Source organism: Rhinolophus sinicus, chromosome 2, assembly GCF_057876585.1.
Source record: "Rhinolophus sinicus isolate RSI-liver-muscle chromosome 2, RSI-T2T, whole genome shotgun sequence".
Lineage (NCBI taxonomy): Eukaryota > Metazoa > Chordata > Mammalia > Chiroptera > Rhinolophidae > Rhinolophus > Rhinolophus sinicus.
In genome coordinates this window covers 175,316,567-175,341,976 of record NC_142502.1, presented here as the reverse complement: position 1 = coordinate 175,341,976, position 25,410 = coordinate 175,316,567, and the positions used below count along the sequence as shown (strand labels likewise).

The following is a 25,410-nucleotide window of genomic DNA, read 5'->3' as shown; positions in this document are numbered from 1 at the left end:
CACAATTATATTTAATATGCAAACACATCAACATTTTAAGTGTCAGTAATACAGTATTACTATTTTTAAAACTAAAGACATTCTTTTACTCTAAGATTGATAATATACCAATGAATAAAATACATTAAGTCATTTCATTACTTCAAGAAAAGTTTTAATAATAGAACTTAAACTGTCTCTTCAACTCTGTAAGTTAAAATCCAATGAAAAGGTTCAAGCCTAATTTACCATGAATTAGCTCATGCCATAAGTAGCAATCGGCACAGATATTTTCTACTGGTTTTAGTTGACAAAATAAAATTGAAACAATGACAAATTTATTCAAACAACAATTTGTAGGCGGAAAGAAGTACTTAACACCAATACGACTTAATAATTTCTTCAAATATTTTATTACACATTCTAAACTTACAATAAAAACTTAGTTAATTTCTCATCGTACAAATCTCCCTTTTGTGTGGAGGAAGAGAAATGGTACAGAATAGATACTTAAATGGTCATCAAAACATAAAGACCTAAGAAAAAAGTCAACATACGCCTTACTATATAATTAGCAAGTTCAGAACTAAATTGTTATATTTAAAAAAAGCTGTTAGCATAAACTTACTAGGATATTTTTGAAAAAGTCAACAATTGTTATTTTCAAAGGTAAAAAAAACAAGGGGATGACATTCAGAAAATAGTAAATATATATGAATGTCTTCTATCTATGAAGTTTGCACAAATTTTTTAACTAAAATATTCTAATGTTTTTGGTTACTCCAGCGCTCTTCATATTGAATTGTAAATGTTAAATGTTGTAATTGTTAATTATAAATACTCCTGCCTAATAAAGGTCACAGCAAGGATGACTAGAAGATATGAACAAAAACAAGTGTCTTCACATTGTCAAAGAAACAAAAACTCCAGCTCTCCTTTCCCCCAGAAAACAACAGAACTATCTTGTAATATACTACACCTCTTGGAAAGTACTTCATTTTTAGCACTTTGTGTACGAAGTACACAATTCTCCTGACATATGAGTCTGATTACAAAGTAATGAAACTGAGGTATTAACAAGATGTTCCCTGGAAGATCATACATGTGAAATTCTCTAGAATCAATCTCAAAATCCACGTAAAACCACACAGATCCAATACATGGTGATGGAAAGAGAACTGACTCTGGGTGGTGAACACACAATGTCATATATAGATGATGCATTACAGAATTGTACACTTGAAATCTATGTAACTTCACTAACAACTGTCACCCCAATAAACTTTAATTAAAAAAAAAAAAAAACACACAGAAAAATCAATTTTAGTACTTCATAAATATACTTTGGCTTTGAACCCAACATAATAGTAACTCAGTTTGATCAATATTCACAAGTCTTGGCTCCAAATGAATTTTAGCTGTATGCAAAACCAATGGTTGAAATTATACATACTTAAATTAATCAAAAGAATAAGATGTTAAACCTACAATCATTCTACAAAAGAAATCTAAAACTTTTCTGAGCAATAGCAACATCACTGGGGAAAAAAGCACAATTGTCCCTCAGAAGAAGACAACATTTACTTGGCTTATATTTCTTTGCTAATGAAAGATCTGTTTTATGGGGGGATGGGGAATGGGGAGGATACATGTACTTCAATCAATTTAATTATCTTACAATCACACATTGTCATCATTTTACCATTACCATTTTTCTATAAAAAAGGAAAATTTTTAAAAAGTAGACAATATTAAATACTGGTATATAAAGAAAGAATAACTGAGATTTTACGAGTTGGCCTGCCTATACAATATTATATGTGCCTGTCTCCTAAATCAATGTTCCCAAAAGTTAATCACTTAAAATGTAACTAGATAGGTTCACTGCTTAAATGAATCCTCCAATAAATACTTTATGATAATAAAGTCTCCTTTGTTTATTTTTAAAAAGGAGAGTTGAATCCGGGATCTTTCCCTGTATCTGTTTCCTAAATTTTTAAAATGGAGACAGTATCACTTTATATTAGAGGATTATTACATTTGAATTTTCTATACCTTTAATTATCTGGAGCATACTACCAATGCAATACCAGACTTAAAAATCATTACTTATTCTCCCTTTCCCATAAAAACTAAGGCATTTAGTGATTTACGAGGGTTTTAAACCTCAATTCAGCAAAAGGCTCAGTTTGGAAGACCTTCAGCACTACCACCCTTTAGAGCCAATGTGCCTCAACTGTCTAACACAGGTGGTTACTTTTCTGCCTGACCTCCCCACTCCCTCATCACCTGATCACAAAACGAATTTTCACTCATAATACATTTAAGTGTATAGTTTCTTATCAAAGATTTAATTTTGTCTGTATCTTAGAGTATACCTCTCTATTATTCTAGAGACATCAAGTGCATGCTACATTCCCCAGGTTGCCAACAACAACACCACACATGGCCTCCAAGTTAAGTATCTAGTGGCTAAATAAATGTCGGCTGACAAAAGTCAATAAATTGGGATTCTGTACTCAAAATACTTGTTCGCTACGACATCTATCTCGGTTAGCATGTATATTTGTGAGTTTCTATATATAAGATAAAGAAAAATATACAGTAAAGATTTTTGACCAAAAAAAATCGTTTTACAAAAAATTATGATAATTACGCTGATAAACTTGTGCCTTCAAATACATAAGCCTAGATTTCTCCCCAAAAGAAAACTCAACCTATCTCAAATCATTTATGAAGACTTAGAAATTCCAGTTTGACTTTTACCTCTCTTCATCCAATTACCTAAAGTTGTTTTACCAATCAACAGCAATTTCCTTAAAGAATTTAGCAGTCTTTACAAAGTCCTTTAGGTTCCATTATTTTTCACAGCTAATATTAATTCTTATCTATATTCAGTTTTCCTCCAAATGAATTATATTCGTAAGAAATTCCATAATTTTACCTTCAATCCTCATAAGACCTTAGATAACAAAATAATGGAATCAGGATTCTCAGATTCATGACATAAAAACAAACAGAAGCCCTCAAATAAATGCTGATTTTTGCATTTTGTTATCTCAAAATCTAAAATAGATTTAACTACAAGTTTTGCTTAAAATTCAATTCTGTTTAATAGGTCAAATGTCATTTTCTTTTCAAGTCACATGAAACACCAAAAAAATTCTAACGGTGTACCACTTAACATTCCTACATGAAAGTTTAACTCAAAAAACTTTTTAAAACGTGAACTGCAGAACAGTATTCTTCTGCCAAAACAGAAACAGTATATTTTGTTAGCATTCGTTATTTCTTAAGCTTTTCATTCAAATATATGTATTATTTTTTAAAGAAGTATCACAGTCTAAGGTATACCTAAATGGAAGCAAAACTATCTTTCTCCCCCAAAAAACTTTTGAGGCTTTTTTTATACGAAAGACATCAATTTACATAAAGGCTTTCAGAGTGGATAAGATGTGGGAAATCTAATGTATTACATACTCATACCTGAATTAAACTATTAAAATTATCTTACAGTTAAAAGTCAAACTTCAACACCAAAAGAACTTTTTAAAAAACATTTATCTAGAAAAAAATCTGATGCACTCATGAAATAAATACAGGACACAAATTATAACAGGTAGATCAAGTCTAGAAGTGTAATTAAAGGGCAGTACTCATCTTAAGAAATGTCATTATGGTGATCTGGATCTGTTTCATCTCCCATATGAATGAGTGTGATGAGAAAGAAAAAAACAAATCAACAGACTATATGATTCCTGTATTTTTCTACTTAGCTCCCAGACCATGTAAAATAAGAAATTTAAAATACCACTATGCTGTACACCTGAAACTAATATAATATTGAATGTCAAGTGTAATTGAAATCTATTTTTAAATGTTTAATGTTTAAAAACAAAAAGAAAGAAAGAAAGAAAAAAAGAAAATAAATTTTAAATAAGTGGTTTCTTTTCTGGGACATACTGATATAGGTACAAACTCTTTAGAGACTAGTAAATGTACACTGCCTGGCAAAGTCTATGTAACTCCAAAGATTTCTTTCATCAAAAAGTAACAGCATCCAGAATTTACATATATTTATGAATATACTTATATATATCTACATATAAAATCAAAATATTTTTAAATACTTCAAAGAGGAAAGAAACCAAAAGATTCTCCTTTTACTTTTGTTTTCAGTGGGCACATCATCAGCACTTCTGTTTCAAAGACTTTGGGGAAAAGAGAAGCTAAAGATTCTGAGTTCAAAGTTTACATCTTGTGTGTGTGTGTGTGTGTGTGTGTGTGTGTGTTTATCCTATCTACATTAAATTATTACCATTTACTTTGGTGAGTAAAATTAAGTTTTCCTGCTACATACTGAATCAGACACAAAGCAAATTTAAGTTGAAAACAATCATATACATGAAAAGATTTCTTTAAAAATTAATTTCGATTTTATATATTTAGTATGTCAATTCAAATGGAATATTTAAGAATTTCAGAAAGGGAAGATTTTACCTATTTTCAAATAAAAAATAACTGTAACCATATGTTTTTATTTAAATTTTCAGAACTATAAACATGTACACATACTTAAGACCTATCAAAATCCATATTGTTTTAGAAATAAGTTTTTCTTACAATACCACATATTTTTATAAAACAAAATACTTTATGACATATTTAGAGAAAATAAAGTTATATGCAGAAATTATAAATTAAGTTTAATACAATTTTTAAGTATTTATAGATACCAGTAGCTTTACAATTTAAGAAAATTAGCACTAATATCAGCCCTGAATCACATAATTCATGAATAAACAATCAATGAGTCCTCACATCTCACCTGGCCTGTCCAGTTGATATGTTCCATTCTTCTCGCTGACCAGTACTTCGTGATTTTGATTTGTCTTTGCAAACAGAATCAGGTTGTTTCAAAGTGCGTTTGGCTGGAGGAGACACGTGGCTATCACTTAAACTACCATCAGCCTCAGATTTCTGAAAGATAAAGTTAAAAACGTATTTATTATTCATACTAAAACACACAGACTTCTTAAATTCTTGAATGAAGTACAGTATACATTCAACCAGTAAATATTTACTGGGTGTAGCACTCTACAAGTAAGAAAATGTAATAATCTGTAAATACAGAAACAAAAGAGTTTGAAAGATGAAATATATTAATTGGAAAAGTATGTTTAGTCTAGTATTTTAAAATAGTTTCAAGCCTACAGAAAAGGTGTGTGTATATCTTTTTATGACATGATTCCTCATTTCTCTCCTAAATACTCCTGTGTATACTTCCCAAAACAAGGACACTTTGCTACATTAGCATCATACAACCCTCCCAATCAGGAAATCCACAGTGATATGTGATATAACACAGAGCCAATCCACAGACACATTCAAATTCTATCGACAGTGTCTCTCTTTTCTTTCTGGTTCAGGATCCTATCGAGGAATACATATTGTATTAATATCGTATCTCCTTTGTCTTCTTCAATTTGGAACAGGTCTTTAGTTTTTCCCCATGTTTCATGCCCTTGACTGTAAAGAGTAGCCTTTCATTCTCTAGGATGACCTTCAAACTGGGTCTGTTTGATGTCCCATAACCAGAATCAGGCCACACATTCTTGGAAAGAATATACAGAAATGATACTGTGCATACTATACCTACCCCATCATTATCACCTTGATCACATGGTCAAGTTGGTGTTGGCCAGGTTTCTCCACTGTAAAGTCCACTTTTCCCTTTGTGTTTGATTAAATTATATGGAATTGTGATAATTCACCAATATCCTCTTCCTCACCAAACCTCCACCCACCAGATTTAGCCCTCATTGACTACTCTTGCCTTTATCCAACACCATTATGACAGCGATTACCTAATCCCATTTTCCATCTATATTTTTTAAATTGACATTCAACTTTAAAGAGCTTTCCCCTCTCTCCTTTGCCCAATTCATTTACTCATTTATTTATATCAACATGCACTTGTGAATTCTTATTTTATTCTATGGGTTATAATCCATTACTCTGTTTTATAAAAGATCTGGCCATTGGGAGCCCTTTCAAAGTGGTTCCTGTATCCTTTTGACACGTCCCCACCATTTTGAATATTTTCTTACTTTCTAGCTCTAAGCTCATCTTGTGCTTTCTCTCCCTGGCCCTAGAATTAGCTATTTGTCCAAGGAGCCCTGGTTCCTTTTAATCAAGAATGGTATTTAGAAACCAAGATCTGGACAATGAGTGCAATTGTTACTGGGGGTTTCACTGTTATTGAGTCCTCTTAGCTGAGAGAGCTAGGAAATATATGAAGAAAAAAAATACACACACACACACATCTATACCTATTTTTTTTTATCTGTGCATAAATAATTGTTTTAAAAGTGTGTACACCAATGCTTCTAATTCTAATTCCACATCTTAAGTTTCTTTCTAGACTTTCCCTTTTCTGTTTGTAAGCCCTTCTCAGTGAGAAACCTGGCTTCCATCATCTTTAATACTTTATTTATTTATTTACTCTTTCAATTAATTCAATTTTTTAATGTAACCAATCTCTCCCTCCAGCCCACTTCCATTATTCCCTCCCCAGCCGCATGTCCTCGGACTACAGAAAAGTCACTGTCCCTGCACAGCAGCTCTCCTCTTCACCACATAATTCCTTGGATACTGGGCAGGTGGGAACGAAAGTGGAGGGAAGGACCTTTTCTTTAGAGAAGATTTAATTCACATGTTAATACTTTATCACTTGATGTTATAGATCAGTATTTCAAAGGAACATATAATCATCTTCAATAGGCTACCACCATATAAATATATTTGAGTCTGGTCTCCTTTTATGCTACAAATTTTAAGAAAAATGTATAAAAACTATCCATTTTATAAATGCATACTTCTAGATCATATTTTCCCAAAGCAACACAACTACATTACACAAATAATTAGTCAAAACTTAGCTACTATCAAACAAACCTAATAAATACTTGCAATGTACATTTCAGGGTATCCAAGTTTAGCCTACAGAATTAATTCACTAAAAATTTTTTTTTAAAAAGACCACTTTCTAATTTTGTGATTTAATACAATTTACCATTAGCTAGTTTTAAAGTCTGAAGACCACACTCATACTAAAAGGCACAAAAGGGGGAAAAATTAGAAATTCAAACATCTGAGTGTCTTATAATCACGGATAATAAACATCTCAGTTGTGTAACATACGCAACTTACTAGTTTAAGTTCCCAAGAAAAACTGGTTAGCTACCTCCAAACTATCCTCAGGAGACTACATTTCTCACTCTAAATGTGCTCCATCCCAATTAGAAACAATTTTTGACACGATCTCCAGGTGATTCTTGGCACATTAGGGTTTGAAAAGCATTATTATATAACATAGTCAACAAGTACTCACGGAGGAAGCAATGGCATATGTTCTAAGCTAAGGCATATTTGTGAATACAGAAACTGATACCTATAAAACTACTTTACCAATTTGGTTGCCCAAACCAGCATTACTCTTTCTAATCAAATCCCACCACTCACCCTTCAAGACCCATCTCTACTATGAAATCTGAAGAATGTAACCTAAATTGACCTTTTCTTTCTACTAGCTGCAACTCTATGATATTTTTTGGCATGTCATTATATTCAATTTAGTATTATATATTTACCATCTTTAAGTGTCAATATCCAAGTCTTGAGAGTCTAGCAAGATATTAAGTTCTTTAATTTAAAAAATACCCTATTTCTTTTTAATTTTACACAATAGCAAGCAAAAAAAAAAAAGCAAGATTTCCCCAAGTTTGTTCAATAAATTAATAATAGGAATTATTAAGGAAAATAAAGGAAGGCTAATGGTCAAATAAGTCTGGGAAACACTGAGGTCCAAGGTATTTGCTGCAAGACTTCTAAGAGTTTTTAATATGTTAATATGCTGCATAAATCTTAAGTATGGAGGACAGCATATAAAATTTCACAAACTTATTTGATCAAGCTCTCTTTTTTCATGGAGCATCTGTAGGTAATGAAGTTTCACAAACATACTCTGGGAATAAGTACTATGTACTTATGGAATTAAAAACAAACAGTAAGCTTTTGGCGGCCGTAAAGCTTGAGAGATCCGGACCGACCGAAGACAGGATCTCATCGTCCTCCCAGCCCTTCGACCCTCCCCCGGAGGGTCTCAATAAAATGGTTTGATCAAAAAAAAAAAACAAAAAAAAAAACAGTAAAATATATTAAGTCTAGTATTTTTTTTAAATAATTTGAGTTATTATGTAACTCTTTGATTATCAATTTAAATTAGTTTGTATGTTTATTGGTCATTCTCTCATATTCCACCGGTTTTCAGTTTCTTTCAGAGTCTCTCAAAGTGTTGCCCGCATACTACCTGAATCAGAAAGCACCTGGATTTCTCATTAAAGAAACATGACTAGCTAAACTAGAATCTCTGAAGGTGAGATATTTTTAACAAGGGCCTTCAAATGATTCTTAGCAGACAGAAGTTTGAGGACCTCTGGCACGTAATACAGTTTTAAGTATAATATGAGGCATATCATCCTAACTGCTGCACTAAACTATAGTACTTCTCTTATCATGGAAGGGTTTCAATTTTGACTTGGCTCTGTGACAGAAACCCCAGAATAAATAGCATTACAAAAGGATCGTTCCCTCCAAAGATATCTAGGATTGAAGTAAAGTAAACAAGCAAGATGTAAATACATGCAAAATGATTACTTCAGCACCATTTTGGTAACTTCAAGCTTAGGAAAGCTTTTACCTACAAACCTAATACTAACAGTTCACTTTTAATAGGATAATCATATGTTCAACCTTAACTTTTCCATCTTCAAAGCATTTTAATAGTTCATTATAACCTAACCCTTTGAGGAAAGGCGTTACCAGTTTCAGGCCAAAACTTTTAAGAGAGATTATGCAATCTACCCACAGTCATTTAGCAACCTATGTCACAGTGATTACAATCCAGGGTAGGAAAGGGGAATAATTTGACTAAGGGAATAATTTCATTTAACAAACATTTATTGAGGACCAACTGTGTACATAAAACATGGGGGCAATGGTAAAATACAGAGAGTGCCAAAAAATGTATACACATTTTAAGAAAGGAAAGCTGTATTAAAATTTTAATAATATATACTGATAACAAAAGATGAATACAAGAACTCAATACACAATCTATTGGGTTGATAGTCATAATAATGATTAGCGTATTACAGTAAATACTACAATAGAAGTATACGATTCTCTGAAAGCAAAAAATAAAAAATGACAACCACAAATAGAGATGAAGGAAGATATCACAAATGACATGTACTTTATATTCTAACAACATATTCATGGAGCACGTAGAATGGTCAGAGGAACACGATTCAAGGATGAGATAACTTCCAAGAGAAGTACTATAGTAATAGTGTCAAATGCTACAAAAAGTAAAAGTACAATAAAAAGATAGTCATTCAATCTAAGTAACTTTTTTCTCTAAACTCTAACCTTCTAAAATAGATAACTTTTCCAATATGCAAAAATCATTTTCTCAAGTCTTAAGAGTCTCTTAAACCATACTCATCAGCTACCACGTTACTAACCACAAATCACGTAAAATTATGCAAAAGACCTTGAGTATGAATCAGAGGAGAATTTATGTTGCTCTGGTTTTCAGGGAAGGCTTGTGCCCAGATCAGAATTTGTCAGAAATCTAGAACCTGGGCTTTAACGTAAAAACAAAAAGAATGTATCCAAGAACAACATTAAAAAATGAGAAATTCAAGGAAACAAAAGAATTAGCAGACCACTAAATTAATTCAAGACTTGATGATGCCTCATCTAGAATTGTAAAAGTGAAAAATAAGAAACTGATTCCAGAAAGCAAAATAAGAGATTAGTGATACCAGTAGTCAAATTAAGACAATAGGGCAAGATGTAGAAAGTAGTAGTTGTTTCCTGGGGGTTGGGGGTAGGCAAGGGAACAGATGTTGAAGGGAGAAGTGTTACGTTGAATTTTGATTTCAAAAGTTAGGTTTAGAATTCCAGCCAGAAATCTAGGGAGATGTCTATCAGACTATAGAAAATACAGCTCTGAGTTAGAATGAGGTGAGGACTAGAGATAGCTATGAAATGGTAAAAAAAAAAAAAAAATAAACAAACAAACAAATAAAAATAAAAGAATCATAGGTAATAGACAGAATGAAAAAAACAAGAGGGCAGAAGTCAAAACCTTAAAAAATGCCTACATTAAAGGAATGAACAGAAAGGATCTCATATAAACTAGAGAAAAATAGTGTCTCACTAAAACAGGGGGAGTGAAAACTTCCTCCAAACATAAGGAAAGCTGATAAACCTGTAGATTGGTAATTAGCTGGTCACCGTAACTTCGGATAGGGCAATTTGTGGGGAATGCTGAATGGAAATCATTAAGTGAAGAACTGAGTGTGAGTGGTGAGAAAGTACAGGTGATGACTACATAGTTACTCTGGTAAGAAGTCTCAGAATTAAGAAAAAGACAATAGTCTAAAGAGGTCACAAAGGCAAAGAAGTCAGGGAAGGATTTTCTTTTTTTAAGATAAGATGACCTGGTTTCTTGTAAATAGAAGAAAAGGAAACTCAGAAAAGAATAAAATAAAAATTAAAGAGTAAGATAACTGATGAGAAAAAGATCCTTGAAGAGACAAAAAAAAACAGAATAGGAAGGAACATTATCCCCCAGGTAAGATAAAAAAATATATGGGTGCAATCCATCTTTTCCAATTTCCTTTATAAGTCAGCCTTTTTCTACCTTTAAAATAAGCACTCCTGTTTTCATGAGAAAGCTTAGAAGTGCAGTCAATTCCTTTTTCTTTCACTTGTAAAACGAATACACAGAGGCAGCAGTTACCATGACTGCAGAAAACAAAACTCACACTGCTACTTATTTACTTAGGGCCAATACTAGTCTACAAAATAGTAAAACTTCAGGCACACAAAATGTCCTAAATTTTCCTCAAGTATCCCAAGAGCAATGGCTTACTAGTTTAATATTTCTAAACAATCATCATGAAAGAATATGGAAAGGTAAAAAATATACAAAAGTGAGCTGAGGCGTTGTAAAAAGATTAAAAAAAATAGTCTATTATAATTTAAAATGCATTTTTCTTCCTGAAAGACAGATTTTTTAAATCTGAAAATAATACATACTTAACATGACAGAGAGACAATGTGGATACTGAAAAAGGCTAGACTTAAAATTTGGACAGGACCAGTCATACTGCAGCACTACCACTGTAATTCAAAAACTACTATTTATCTCATAAGATTGTTAGAAGAACCAGGTGACTTAGTGTAAGTTATAAACATTACACCTACAGCCTGACAGTGGATATAACCTCAAGTAAGGATAGGTAGGATTAATATAACTTTAAGTTTATTAATTATCTTCAGATTCATTCCTTCTACAAATAGAATTTATTAAGCACCTATTATTGTGTTAGATACTAAAGATACCTGATGATAAGACAGTCTCTGTCCTTCAAGGAAATTAAAGCATAACTCCTTAAACCAGACAGTAAAAGGTACAAAAACTCAGTGCTGAGAGTAATGCGGAGTGGGGTGCATACTGATTTAACCTGTTTTTAGGACAATTTGGCAAAACCTATAAAAATTTAAAATACATATACCTTTCACCCAGTAATTACACTTCACCTAAAAAAGTCATTTTTTGCTATATTATTTATAATATTAAAAACATGGAGACAACCTGTGTACAAATAAGGAACAGTTAAATAAGGGATATACAATACAGTGATACAACAAAATACTAGAAAGTCATCAAGAACTGATATTTAAAAATGTGTATGACACACAGTTAAGTTAGAAAAATTAACTATCATAAATAGTATATAGGGCATGATTCCGTTTCTATCAAAAATATACACATATAAATAACCCATACATACATGTGCAATCGTCTTAAAATTTAGATGTAGACAAGCTTTAACAGTGATTATCCCTAGGAAAAACAAACCGGAGGAATTAAGGGAGCAGGGTCCTTTATTTTTTTCTGTGCACCCTCACACCATTTGAAAATTTTATTTATAATTTTTAAATAAAAATAAAATATTTTGCCAAAGAGCTGAGGTCAACAGTCTTTGCACTCTTTTATATTAGTGTGTGGCGCACATTGTTACTCAATTAAAGATACTAAAGAATTAAAGACAGACATTTCCATTTTCAGTTGAACTGCTGCTTCCATTGTAAATAATAGTATGGCCTTCAGCAACTATCACTTCCCCTCAATTCTCAAGTTCCCCTAATAAATTTGAAGACTGAATTATAACAATAAAAACTAAAAAATGAAAATTGTAATTTTAAATTTTACTTTCAAAATTTTAACACAGAAATCACCCACCAGCTCATGAATTTGTGCTGCCAGTTTCTCTCTTGTTTTGTGCACATCTCCTAATGAAGCTTCTCCTACAATTTCTATACATACATTTAAAATTCTTATAATGCGTCATGGATTAAGAAGGTATAGCTCTGTATGGGGGTTTGGTTTTGTTTTTTAAAAGTAAATTCCCTTAACTTTCACAATCAAGTACACAACTACAACATTCACCCTAGGTGTGAACACTGTAAAGAGTGTTAGTAAGTTGTAAAGGAAATGAACTTTCATCAAGCAACTTCAAAGCTTTATCCCCTGACAAGTAAGCCACTTAACACATTAGCACAAAAATGGTCAACAGAAGTCTGCTGCAAGAAGCACCAAGTCTTGTTCACTGAAGGAACTGTCAATAAATTCCTCCAGCACGCCATCAAAAGTGCTTCAAAGCATTTGGCTACATTATCAGATTAGGGACAAACTTTTCCTAGGTGTCAACATTCTGAATAATATGAGTTCCACAAAAGAATGAATAAGTAATATTTGAAGAAACAATAATTTTAGATTAAGAAATAATGAATTTACCACAATCAAAAATTTTGAAAAGATGAAAAACGGCAGACTGAAAGATCTAAGATTGTCAAGAGCGTGAAGGAAAACCCATGCCTAAAATACAGTAAAGTTTATGAACAAAGACCAAAAAAACAAAAAAAACTCTATATAAGCTTCCAAAAAGAACACAACACCTACAAAAGAAAAAGAATCAGACCAATATCAAACGACAAGAGTAACAGTAAATGCAAGATGACAATAAAGAAATGTTCTTCAAGTACTGGACCTAGAATTTTGTATCCAGCCAATTTTTAATTTAAATCAAAGAGCAAAATGAAAACATTGTCAGGCATGTAATAGCTAAGAAAGGTTGTCACAAAAAGTCCTAAACTGAAAATATTCTTGGAAGAAGTACTCACAAAGAAGATAAATACAGGATGATAATACAAGATATGAAAAGATAATCAAATTGGTACCTTAGTGAAATGTATTGTTATTGAAAAAAACTCCAAAAAAAAGAACAAGCCAAAGTGGTTATATTCATTAATAAAAAAAAAAAAAAATCAGGGGTGGCCGGTTGCCTCATGTGGTTAGAGAGCAGTGCTCATAACACCAAGGTTGCCAGTTCGATTCCCATATGGGTCAGTGAGTTGCGCAACCCCAACCCACAACTAGATTGAAAAAAAACAACTTGGAGCTGATGGGTCCTGAAAATCAGGAAATTTTAGGCAACACAGGGCAGAAAGGGAAGTGGAACATTTCAAGGGTTTGTGGTTAGAGGGAATATAATTTTTTAAAGGAAGAAAAACAAGAGTTAAAAAAACGAAAGTTTAGGTGTTAAGAGAAATCAAAAAAAAAAAACCTGTACATGGAACATTTATCAAAAATAGGGTGACAAATATAAATCAAAATAAATTTCAAAAGATCAAAATCATATGGAATATGTTCTCTGAACACAGTATTAAACTAGAAATAACAAAAAGATAATTAGAAAATAAATGTCCAACTGTTTGGAAAAGGAATTAATATACTTCTAAATAACCAATGTATGAAAGTATAAAGCAAGAAGGAAATAGAAACTATTCTAAAATAAAAAGTTAATTAAAAACACACACACACACACACGGAGAATTTGAACAATAAAAAAATCAGGTAGAATTTTAATATGGGATAGGAAATTTATCTGAATAATCAATAAATCCATACTATACTTCCCATCTTAATGTTTCTATCATCTATTTATATTTTTCTACATCTAACAGAAAATACACATTTTTCTCAAACACACAAAGAACATTTGCCAAAACTGACAATATTAGGTCACAGAGAAAGCGTCAAATTCCACCAGAGAAATACACAAACATGTTATGTGAGAGACATTCCTTGCTCTTGGACAATTTATTATGAAGGTGTTAATTCTCTGCAATTAATCTAGGAATTCAAATACATTCCCAAATAAAATTTTAGTTGGATCTTTTGAGGCACTCTATAATGGTAATTGGAAATGTATATGAAAAATAAAAAATAAAGATCCTTGAATATCTAAGTCAACTTTGAAAAATAAAGAAGAGGAACTTGCCTTTTAGGATGTTAAGACATACCTCAAAACCACAGTCACAGTAATAGCATATTATTGCCACAAGAATAAACAGACCAACAACAACAAAAAAAAAAAGAGATCAAAGCAGGACATATATGGGAATTTGGTGTATTATAAAGTAGCACTACAAAGGACAGGCTGTCTAGCAGAAAGAATAAAACAAATCAAAGACCTAAATAGGAAAGGTAAAACTGTATGTGTGTACAGGGTCACGATATAAACAGTATCCCTTACTACAGGACAAAAAAAAGTTAAAAACCACTTACCTATATTTACAGAGGGTGCCAAAAAAAATGTATACACATTTTAAGAAAGGAAAACTGTATTAAAATTGTAATACACAATATATACTGATTACAAAAGATGAATACAAGTCACATTTGACTTCCGCAATTACAAGAGGTGCTCAAAGTGGTTACCATCAGCGTCCAGATACTTCTGATTACAGCGAACTACTGCTTGAGCAATGTTGACCAAAGTGTCCACTTGTATAATACTCTTGGAAAATAAGAATATATACCAAATACACTAGAAAATAGAAAAATGGGCAAAAAAACATTAACAAGCATTTCACATATGAGGAAATGAAAAAACTATTGTGGACACAGAGTTGCTCATACTCATTAGTAATCAAAGAAAAGCAATTAAAAAGCTAGAGACTGCCAGACATTGGTAGGAGTGTGGGGATATAGGAACCGCTCCCTAGACGCTACTCCTAGCCGTGGAGACCAGAGCAGCACATCTGAAGGTAATATTTATTTTAAGTATATGTATACGCTACTCCACTGCTCCGGTATCTCAAAGAAATTCCCACACCAAGTCTCCGGGGACACTGTATGAGGATAATTGCACATGTAACACAGGAGTGCACTGCACAATTTCAGGAGGTGCCGTTCACATAGACCATAGTATGAATGGTGCCTCCTGGACTTTTGCAACATGGCAGCCCTATAATAGTGAACCAAAGAGACAGAAATGCTTGCCTACATGGCACTTACATTTTAATGCTGTAGCTGCTTGATAAGTATTTATAGTGAATATAGTAAGAACAAAGGAAAAGGCAAGCGTCACCACCAAAGTTAGGTTTGACTACCTCCCAAGTGCCCATCTGGCAAGTTTAGAGAACATATCTTTTACGGGTACCTGAAGCACCACTGCTTCAGAGACCCTGATTTGGGTCTTAGAATACAGACACAAACCAATAACCATGGTTAATTCACTAGTATGTCTCTTCACATATGAATATGCCATATAATGTCTTTTCAATAAAGTATAAACATTTTTCTCAAATGGAAAACACTTATCTACCCCCAAGATAAATAGATTCCCAGAGCATAAAAGAAAATGTACACACTGATAAATCAATATTGCCAAGCAAAGGGAAAGATGGCAGCACACGTACACCTCTATTGGAGACCACAAGCCTCACACGTAGTCTCTTTATAGCGATTTTTTTCCCCAAGCCATCTTTAAAATATTGGGAAGCAAAAATATTGCAAAATGATCTCGACACACAATTTGCCTTCTCCTCTCCCAACATCCACCCCCTGAAATCAAGCAGCAAGCAATTACTGAAAATCACTGTCCTATATTTCACATCCCTACAGACTACTGTTCCCACTTTCAGTCTCAATGCAATCCCAGACACAACTCCAGAGTCTAGTAAAAATCTGTCGATACACAGTACGGACGGTATTTCCTGACTGTACAGCATCTGCCTTCTTCACTTTTTCAGACATTTGTGCAAACTACTGATTGAACAGCATCAAAGAGAAATGATACAGATGAGACAATAAGTTACACAAGTGGAGAAGACAGAACTAAATTTAAATATTACCCCTACCACTTATTACCTATTTGGCCTTCTACTGGCCATTTAAGCTCTTCAGCAACTCAATTTCCTCAGCTGTAAAATGAGAGTACCGCCACCTGCTTTACTGGGTTGTTGCAAGGATTAAATGAGACAGCATTAAACAACTAGCATGAGATGCTAAATAAACCTTAGTTCACTCCTCTCCTCTCCTTATTTGGCTACCACCAAATGGGCGGAACGGCAAAATGCAACAAGTAAATATAACAAAAGTAAAAACTGTCAATATGAAAATAATTAAAAATGAGGCATACTTTCCATTCATCTATTCAAAAACTATTTATTGAGCAATATCTGGCAGGCGCTATTGTAAGCTCTCAGGATACAGCTGTGAACATGACAATCTCTTTAAAGAACATCAGAATTCCACTCAAAACATTCAGTGAGAAAAGGATTAGAACTCTTATCGTGCTGAGCACCTATGTCATTTATTTGGGCCCAACCTTGAACTGATTTATCTTGCTAATAATTTCTCATATGTATACCATGTGCATACTTACAGTCCTGAAGGTAGGGACTGTGTTTTATTTATCCTCTATTCTCAAAGTTTGATCATCATGATTTTCACAAAATAGACTAACTCATTAATATGTTGGTCATTCATTCATTTAACAGATATTTATTAAGCATCTTCTACCTGTCAGATGTTGCACCAGGCCCTGGGAATACAGCAGTTGGGGGAAAATAAGATACAGTGCCTGCTCTCATGGAGCTTATAGCCTACTCTAATAGAAGAGTCTAGGGGAGAAAAACTTTAACCAAAGGTACATATCCTACTTCCAGATAAAACTATTTTTAGGTAACAATCTAAAAATGAAAAAAGAAATCTAATACCAAAATATTTACAGTTCAAAAGCATCTGAAGTTTGTAAGCATATACTTACGGCATATACTCAAAGTATCTAAAAGCTGATACAAATTACAGCCTATTTATTAACTTTAACATGGATGTCGTTTCTATTGTTTGATATAAGCCACATACAATATTTAACTCTCTAAAAATCTCTAACTTATATTTAAATAAAGTTAACACATTTTATGTTAGGGGGTGGCTTTTCCCCTAACTTTGTACTTCCATAGAGCTTTTTACCCAAAAATCCTAAATACTTTTTACTCAGTAACTCATTTTTCACAAAAATCCTCCCTCAGCTGGGAGGTATAACAGAAATATAAAATATTCCAAGTACAAGATCAAAAACCCAGTATCAAGAAATCACTCAATAATGCACACAAATGAAACTTCACTGTGCATGTCCAAAAAGAAATGTCAAATATACAATTCAAAATAATAGAGCACTTTTCTGAAGTGGATCCTTGAAGAGACAGGATCACTCTCTATTCAGGTGCTGAAACTGGTTGGGCTCCTTAGTTCTCATAACAAGTTGTAATCCTACCACCTGTCCAGCTGGTTTCCAGAGGTTATAGGTTTATCTATAATTATGTATTTAGGAGACATGCAACCAAGGACCTATCAAAGGATGGTTAAAAGGACTTGCCAGGAAAAATGATTTAAGGAATTAATATCATTCAATTCTACAGGTGTTGTTAGTTTCATCCACTACCTAAAAAACTGCAAGTTTGTATAGTATTCGGACTACAAAAATGGCCTATTTAAAGTTGCATTTTCAGTTGGTTACCAGAGAGAATCCGATGAACTATACAAAGCTTTGGTTCAAAATTGTGACAGGGGACACTGCTTACCACGTTACTCAATATCACCTACATGATGCCGCATGTCAATTTGATAGAAGGAAAATCTTGCTCTGCTCTGAGGAGCTTGTATTTTTCCCTACTCATCTGAGTTATAAACAATATTACATTTCCCTCTCAGGCTTCCTTTCTATGTTTAACCTTCAACTTTGAGCATTCTGCTTGCATGAGTATTGGAAACGAATAAGTACAGGGTGATAAAAGAGTGTATCAAAGAAGGACCCAGAGATTTTTTTTAACAAAATTAAAATGAAGAAAGTTTACCTATAAAGTTATTGAACTTTGATCCTCTCAACTAACATGTGGATTCAGAAAGTCAATGATCATCTCCTAAAGCACAAAAAGCTAATGATAAAGCCAAAGTATCAGCAAACAGGCCTAAGAGGACGAAAAAGAGTATAAAGATTTTTCAAATATATTCCAATCCTGAGACTATAAGTTTTTTTACTGAGACTGAATCTTAGGTGGAGCTTATAAATGCTAATTACTGATGGTCAGATTAACTGACCTAAAAGAAGTCAAACTTTATACATGCTAAACAAACAAACAAAAAACAAGTATACAGGAGTAATTACAGCTAACTGCATAGCACAAGTCAACTTGACATTAAAAACGTGTGGGCACAAGAAAATCATTCCAGTAACCTAGACAATATATCATATGTTTGTTTCTCCATCCTATACAAACTTGGGGAAAAGGCAAACTATAGGCACAGCTCGTGGTCCTATGGCTTTTTAGAGTAAATGAAATGTCTCTAGACACAGAAGATGAAATAAACTGAAGAGTCGGGGGGAAGGAGGATGAAAAAATCAGCATCAAGTATAAAGTGAAGAACGTAACACAAAAGTAAAGAAGGGAATCTCAATTACTTATAACAAGGAATACATTTCTTCCTACAAAAACAAGGGTCTCTTAAATTAACAGTACAAGCAATCCTACTTCCCATCAAGTAAGTTATTACAGACAATAGCAAATGTCTAAGACTCCACAGACATGGAGGGTGTCTTTTAAGTATGTACTACACCAGAAAGGATGAACCAGGAGGAGTGCTAAATTTTTATAACATAAAACCAACTTGAGAGGAAGAGTTTACCAGACTCAAATCAATCCACTTCAGAAATGTACAGCAAAGATACATACAACGGGCTCCATAAACTTAAAAAATTCAGAATTATAACTTATCCTCTTCTAAAGGGCCAATCACAGTTTAGGATTAGTAAATCTCTTTAATTTCTCAGAGAAAGCAATTAGATCACTCCATCATCTACTACAGCCAGAATACAAATCTTTTAAAAACTGAAAAACAAATGTTTTGAAGTAAATCTTCTTTAGCCAGTTATTTATGGTCTTTTAAAACATTTTAAAAGAATCCTTGAAACAAAGTTTCACGAGCATCATTCTGGAAAGAGCTCTAATATCGTCCATTCTTCTAGCAATTTAAAAGCTACCAAATGTTCATTTCTACATTAGATTATTGATTCCTTGCCTTTTAACATCTCCATAACAGCTGCTTTACAAATTACCTCACCTTATTCCACAGGGGGTAAGGACAGCAATGATATCTATGAATTCAAAAATGGGACCACGAACTGATCAGTGAAAGACAAGCTAATTGCTTCGGATGAATTAGACACTGCTCTAATAGACTAGGCATTCACAGCAGTACACAATTAAATGCTCACACTCTAAATATTTTATTTGTCCTTAAGTGTAGAGGACAGACCTTTCCTAAATTTACTATTATTTTAAAATAAATATTAGCTTCTGAAAGTCAATAAGCTTGTATGTTTGGAATAATTTCTACAGAAAGCCTAGTTTTCAGAATAATTACTCTGACTAGTTTGCACAACTTTCAGATTTAGCTTTATTTCAACCTAAGAGATGTGTAAGCCCCAAAATAGATTACTAAGACAATTTTGAAAATATTTTCCAGATTTTTAGCAAAATAAAAGCCATATATATTTTCAAAGATACAATATACTTCAAAATAGTATAGTAAAATATGTCTGTTGTATTTGCCTCAGTTCACTCTGATTCGTGTCAGAATAATACGAAATTCAGAGAAAAAGCACGCAAACCATAATCTTGGAGAGCTTTATAGAAAATAAAATATTGTTTTTCTCCCATAATAAAAAACTGTTGTGGACTTAAAGGAACATTTTAAATGAGTAGCAATTTCCAGCCAAGTTACCCTTGCTTAATAAGTTGCCTTTCTAGACAAAAACAACACTCTCCTGAATTGATAACCAACCTCATAATACAAACTTATCAACTCCTTTAAAGTGATAAAACATATGTGCTAGTTAGTTTCAGTTATAAAATTTCAATCACTTTTTAAAACAAACTAAATCAACGGCCTTGTTCAAATTCACTTTAGAATAGTGTGACAATGGTGTTCACTCACCTTTTATAAACTATTCCCATAACAAAAATGTTGACATCCAAGACACCACACAACTTGGAGGTGCTAGTGCCTTCCTACTATACAAAACATTCCACATGTTTCTTTCGACATGCCCCTTTTGTGACCTGAAAGCTCTACTAGAAAGCTCTATTAGTCCCTACTAGAACCTTAGTGGGCTGGCTGGCTGATTCTCCAGCTACAGTGTCATGTTTGATCTCTCCTGCCTGGAGAGGCGACAGCGTTGATTTTGTTTTCAAAGTTGGTGTCAGAGCAACTACAAACTTTTTTCAGCATCCCTGCCTGGCTGCCAACTGGAGCTCTCCGTTCACTTCCTCACAAACTTGAACCACCCCCAAACAGTTTGAGAGTGAGCTGGAGTTAGGCACAGGCAGGAGCTGACACACTTACAAGGGTTTGACACCGCAGAAAACTTTCACTTCTCCAGCCCTAGTACCCCGGGGACTCCCGCCCCTGGCTCTTTCTCCCTAGACTTTCCCTCTGAGACAGGACAAGGACACGGAAAGCAGACCGTTCTAATGTCCTCGAAAAGACCCCCAAAGCCCTCTCCCCCGGACTTGAAGTGCTGTTCTTTACACAAAAGAGACGGGCCAGCAAAGCTGCTGCGGCCCTACCTACCCCGGTGCCATCCTCCACCGCACCGGCAGACCCCCGTCTCCAGCCGCCCGAGCTGGAGGTCTCCAGTGGAGGCTTCCTGCCCCAACCCGGCCAGACAAAGCCCCAGCGGCCGGGCCGGCACTCGCAAACCTCCGGACTCGGGCCGCCGCGCTCTTACCCGGGCCTCATCCAGAGCGACGCCGGTGCCACCGCTTCCCCCGGCCTTGGCGGCGGGGCAGCTGGCAGCGCGGGTCTTGGAGGAGCGGGTCCGAGAGGAGATGAAATGGCTGCTGCCTCCGGTCGCCCCAGGCTCCGCTCCGGCCCCAGGCCCAGGCCCGGGCCCAGGCGACTTGGACCCGAGAAGGCGCAGAGAGCTCTTCCGGGTGTTCACCATGGTCCAGCCTGAAGGACGGGGTCCACGCCGCGCCCGGGAAAGCCGAGGAAGGCCGGCCCGCCGGCCGGACAGTCAGGGCCGGTGGAGCCGGGCCGGGATAGTCGAGCCCTCCCGGACTCTGCGGCGCCCAGACAAGGACAGGCGAGAGTAGGGCAGAGGAAGGGAAGTCGGCGTGAGAAGGCAGGTAGCGGGAGGCGGGAGCAATGCTCCTCGCCGACAGCTCAGACCTTCCGCCGGCTTCGCCCTCCTCAGCGGGAGCCGAGCGGAGCCGCCATTTCTGGCCCCTTTCTCTCTCGTTCTCGCTCTCTAGCTCCGTGCGTCAGGGTTCCAGCGCTGCAGGGCCGACGAGACCGCTTCCGGCCGCAGCCGCTGTGGGGCGCTGCAAGGCCGCCCAGCCCTTCCCTTGCCGGTTGCCCCCTCCTCTACCCCCGCCCCTCCAGTAGGCCCCGCCCAGCGGCGCGGCGTCGGCTCTCGGCGGCCTGGGGGGAAGAGACGCTCTGGGCTGAATCAGCTCTATGGTTTCCAGGTCTGGCCAGCCCTCTAGGAAGCGGGATGTTAAATACCAGAATGGGCAAGGGACGAGCCCTAACACCCTGCCAGACCCGCCTACCCTAGCATCCCCATCACCCCAGGTGGCCTGGATGGAACACTGAACGACTGGCGGGGGCGGGATGAAGGGGGACCGGTGATGACGAGGGCGCGGTGAATCCCAGAGATGACCCACGACAAGAGGCTGAACTTGAGTCGCACTTTTCATGTCTGTAAAAATGAGAGTGACAGCTGTGATAAAATAGATATCTGTGATAAATAGATAAAAATAGATACCGTTTGCGGTATCTGGCACACGGTAAGCTTAAGAAAATAACGCTAGAACTCTGCATCTTTAAACAAAGCAAGGCAGGGTCGTTTTCTATAACCTTAGCCAGATAGAAGGAGTCACAAAGAATGAATTCTTCCTAGTAAGAGCCTCCTTTATCACTGCCGCCCCCGCCCGCGCAAGAATTAAGAATACAAAAAGCTGAACACAAAGATTTAAAATTTGTATTTTAACTTTAAAAGAAAAAGATTAAGGCGCACAATACGAAAAGCTCTGCCGTAAAAATAAGACTTTTGTTCATTTCAAAAAATTCTCGGTACATTACCGATAGAGACCCCACTGTTTATTGGGCAGAAGTTCTTCCTGTTTGCTACACTAACAAAAGTTGAAGACTTGAGAAAAGCTCTGCAAAAATCGCCAAGCTGCATCAAAATTAGAGCATTCTGTCCACCCAAGCTCCCAATCCTTCAACAAAACTGTGTATACCACATAGTTTTTCTGTTTGGGAAACAGTGTGGATTCCAGGAAAGCAGACAAATCCCTCTTACACTAATGTGCATACCACACCCTCCCCAGGACACTACCCACCACTTAAAATCAGCCTCTTATGGTGTGTAGACCTCATAATGGAACTAGACCTGAGTTTTCCTGCATCAGTTAGCTATGAGATCATTGAACAGAATGAATAGTTTCGTTTCCTGCAGGGAGAGGCTGGCTTTAAGTAGTAGAGTGTGCAAGGTGCGTAAATGAGCATACAAAGGCTTTGTGTGCTTTCCTCCTTTGCTTTGTTTCTGTGTTCGTTTTTTGTTTTTTGTTTTTTTGTAGTCCTAACTTGATAAAGCCAGGTTATGAGTTGGATTACTACATAACCTACATCATTTATTAACAACAAATGTTTACTCTATACCCAACTGGTGTTAAGTACTCTGCCAGGCCAGGAAAAAGGGAGGTTGTTTTTTTTCAAAACAACATAGTTCTGGCCCTCAAAAAGCTCACAGAGAAGAAGGGGATGAAGGAGACAGGCAAGGAATCAGTAAGCTGCAACATGATGTTTTAAGAAAGAATGAGGCAGAGACCTCTAATCAAACAGGGATGTTAGCCTCTGAGAGGTAATGACTACTGAGATTCATCATGAACCACAAAATGAAGGAAACATTATGGACAAAAGAAAGGAAGGCTTGGAAAAGATAGGAAAGGGTTGCTTGTTTTCCACAGTGTGACCTGGAGAAAATAACAAAAAAGTTAATAAAAGCTGTCTTTAAACTTTACTTAAAAGTACATGAGGGGCGACTGATTGGCTCAATTGGTTAGAGCACAGTGCTCATAACACCAAGGTTGCCGGTTCGATTCCTACATGGGCCAGTGAGTTGTACCCTCCACAACTAGATTGAAAACAATGACTTGACTTGGAGCTGATGGGTTCTAGAAAAACACACTGTTCCCCAATATTCCCCCAATAAAAAAATAAAAAATAAAAACTACCTGAGCTCTTCCACTGGAAGCCTACACATGACCACTGGATCTGCTGCCATGTCTCTAGTGGTCCCGGAGAAGTTCCAGCACATTTTGTAAGTGCTCAACACCAATATCGATGGGTGGCAGAAAACAGCCTTTGCCATCACTGTAATTAAGGGTGTGGGGCAAAGATGTGCTTCTGCGGTGTTCAGGAGAACAGATATCAACCTCACAAAGAGGGCAGGAGAGCTCACTGAGTGTGAGGTGGAACAAGAGATCACCATTATGCAGAATCCACACCAGTACAAGTACCTAGACTGGTTCTTGAACAGACAGAAGGACATGAAGGGCGGAAAATACAACCAGGTCCTGGCCAATGGTCTGGACAACAAGCTCCATAAAGACCTGGGGCGACTGAAGAGAATTCGGGCCCACAGAGGGCTGCACCATTTCTGGGGACTTCGTGTTCAAGGCCAGCATACCAAGATCACCAGCCCCTGAGGCCGTGGGTGTGTCCAAGAAGAAATAGATCTGTCTTTTAATAAATAGATTATACACCTAAAGAAACAAACAAACAAACAAAAAACGCAACTACATGTGCTGGCAAGATACCAAGGAATAGTTAGACCGAAAACTGGCACATCAAGAACCCAGATCAGCAAGTAAAGATAATTGGGGTGAAGGACAGTCTTTTCAATAAGTGATGCTGAGAAAACTGGATATCCACATGCAAAAGGATGAAGTTGGACCCTTATCTTACACCACATACAAAAATTAACTCCAATGGATCAAACACCTAATGTAAAAACTAAAACTATAAAATGCTTAGCAGAAAACATAAGGGAAATCTTCATAACACTGAACTTGGAAATAGTTTCTCAACTATGACATCAAAATCAAAGGAAAAAAAGAAAAAATAGAGAAATTGGATTTCATTAAAATTTAAAACTTTTGTGTATCAAAGGACACTATCAACAGAGTGAAAAAAACAATGCACAGAATAGGAGAAAACACTTGCAAATCACATATCTGATAAGAACACATTTTAAAAACCTTCTACAACACAAAAACACTATTTAAAAATGAGCAAAAAAAAAAAAATGGGCAAAGGACTTAGATATTTCTCCAAAGAAAACATACAAATGATCGATAAACACATGAAAAGATGCTCAACATCGCCAGTCACTATGGAAATTCAAATCAAAACCACAATGAGATACCACTTCATACCCATTAGGATGGCCATTATAAAAATACAAACAAAAAACAGAAAGTAACAAGTATTGTGTTGAGGATATAGATTGGGACCGTTGTGCATTGCTGATTGGAAGGTAAAATGGGGCACTCATTGTGAAAAACAGTTTGGCATTTCTTCAAAAAGTTAAACAAAGAAATACCATAGAATTTAGCAATTCCATGTCTAGATATATACTCAAAAGAATTGAAAGCAGCAAATTAATCAGATACTATACACCAATGTTCACTGCAGCATTATTCACAATAGCCAAAATGTGGAAACAATCCAAATGTTCATCAACAGATGGATAAACAAAATGTAGTATACACAAACAGTGGAATATTATTCAGCATAAAGAATAAAATTCTGATGCTGCTACAAGGATGAACCTTGAGAACATTATGCTAAGTGAAATAAGCCAAACA

At 35.6% G+C, this 25,410-nt stretch overlaps 1 protein-coding gene and 1 pseudogene across 4 annotated transcripts in view; one reads left to right on the top strand and one right to left on the bottom strand.

The window, feature by feature from the left end:
* Positions 1 to 21,828, bottom strand: part of ATAD2B (ATPase family AAA domain containing 2B) — a 113,254-nt gene extending 91,426 nt beyond the window's left edge. For 3 of the 4 annotated variants that reach the window (XM_074331743.2, XM_074331746.2, XM_088796276.1), the window contains exons 1-2: positions 21,261 to 21,827; positions 4,808 to 4,959 (exon numbers count right to left, since the gene is read on the bottom strand). In XM_074331743.2, coding sequence (XP_074187844.2) covers positions 4,808 to 4,959; positions 21,261 to 21,476 — 368 coding nt within the window. In that variant the 5' untranslated portion in view covers positions 21,477 to 21,827. Of the gene's footprint in view, positions 1 to 4,807; positions 4,960 to 21,260 lie in introns of all 4 variants that reach the window. The other variant, XM_074331748.2, reaches the window with a different exon arrangement.
* Positions 21,829 to 23,823: 1,995 nt separating this feature from the next.
* On the top strand, positions 23,824 to 24,277 carry LOC148758959 (small ribosomal subunit protein uS13 pseudogene; annotated as a pseudogene).
* Positions 24,278 to 25,410: the final 1,133 nt, after the last annotated feature.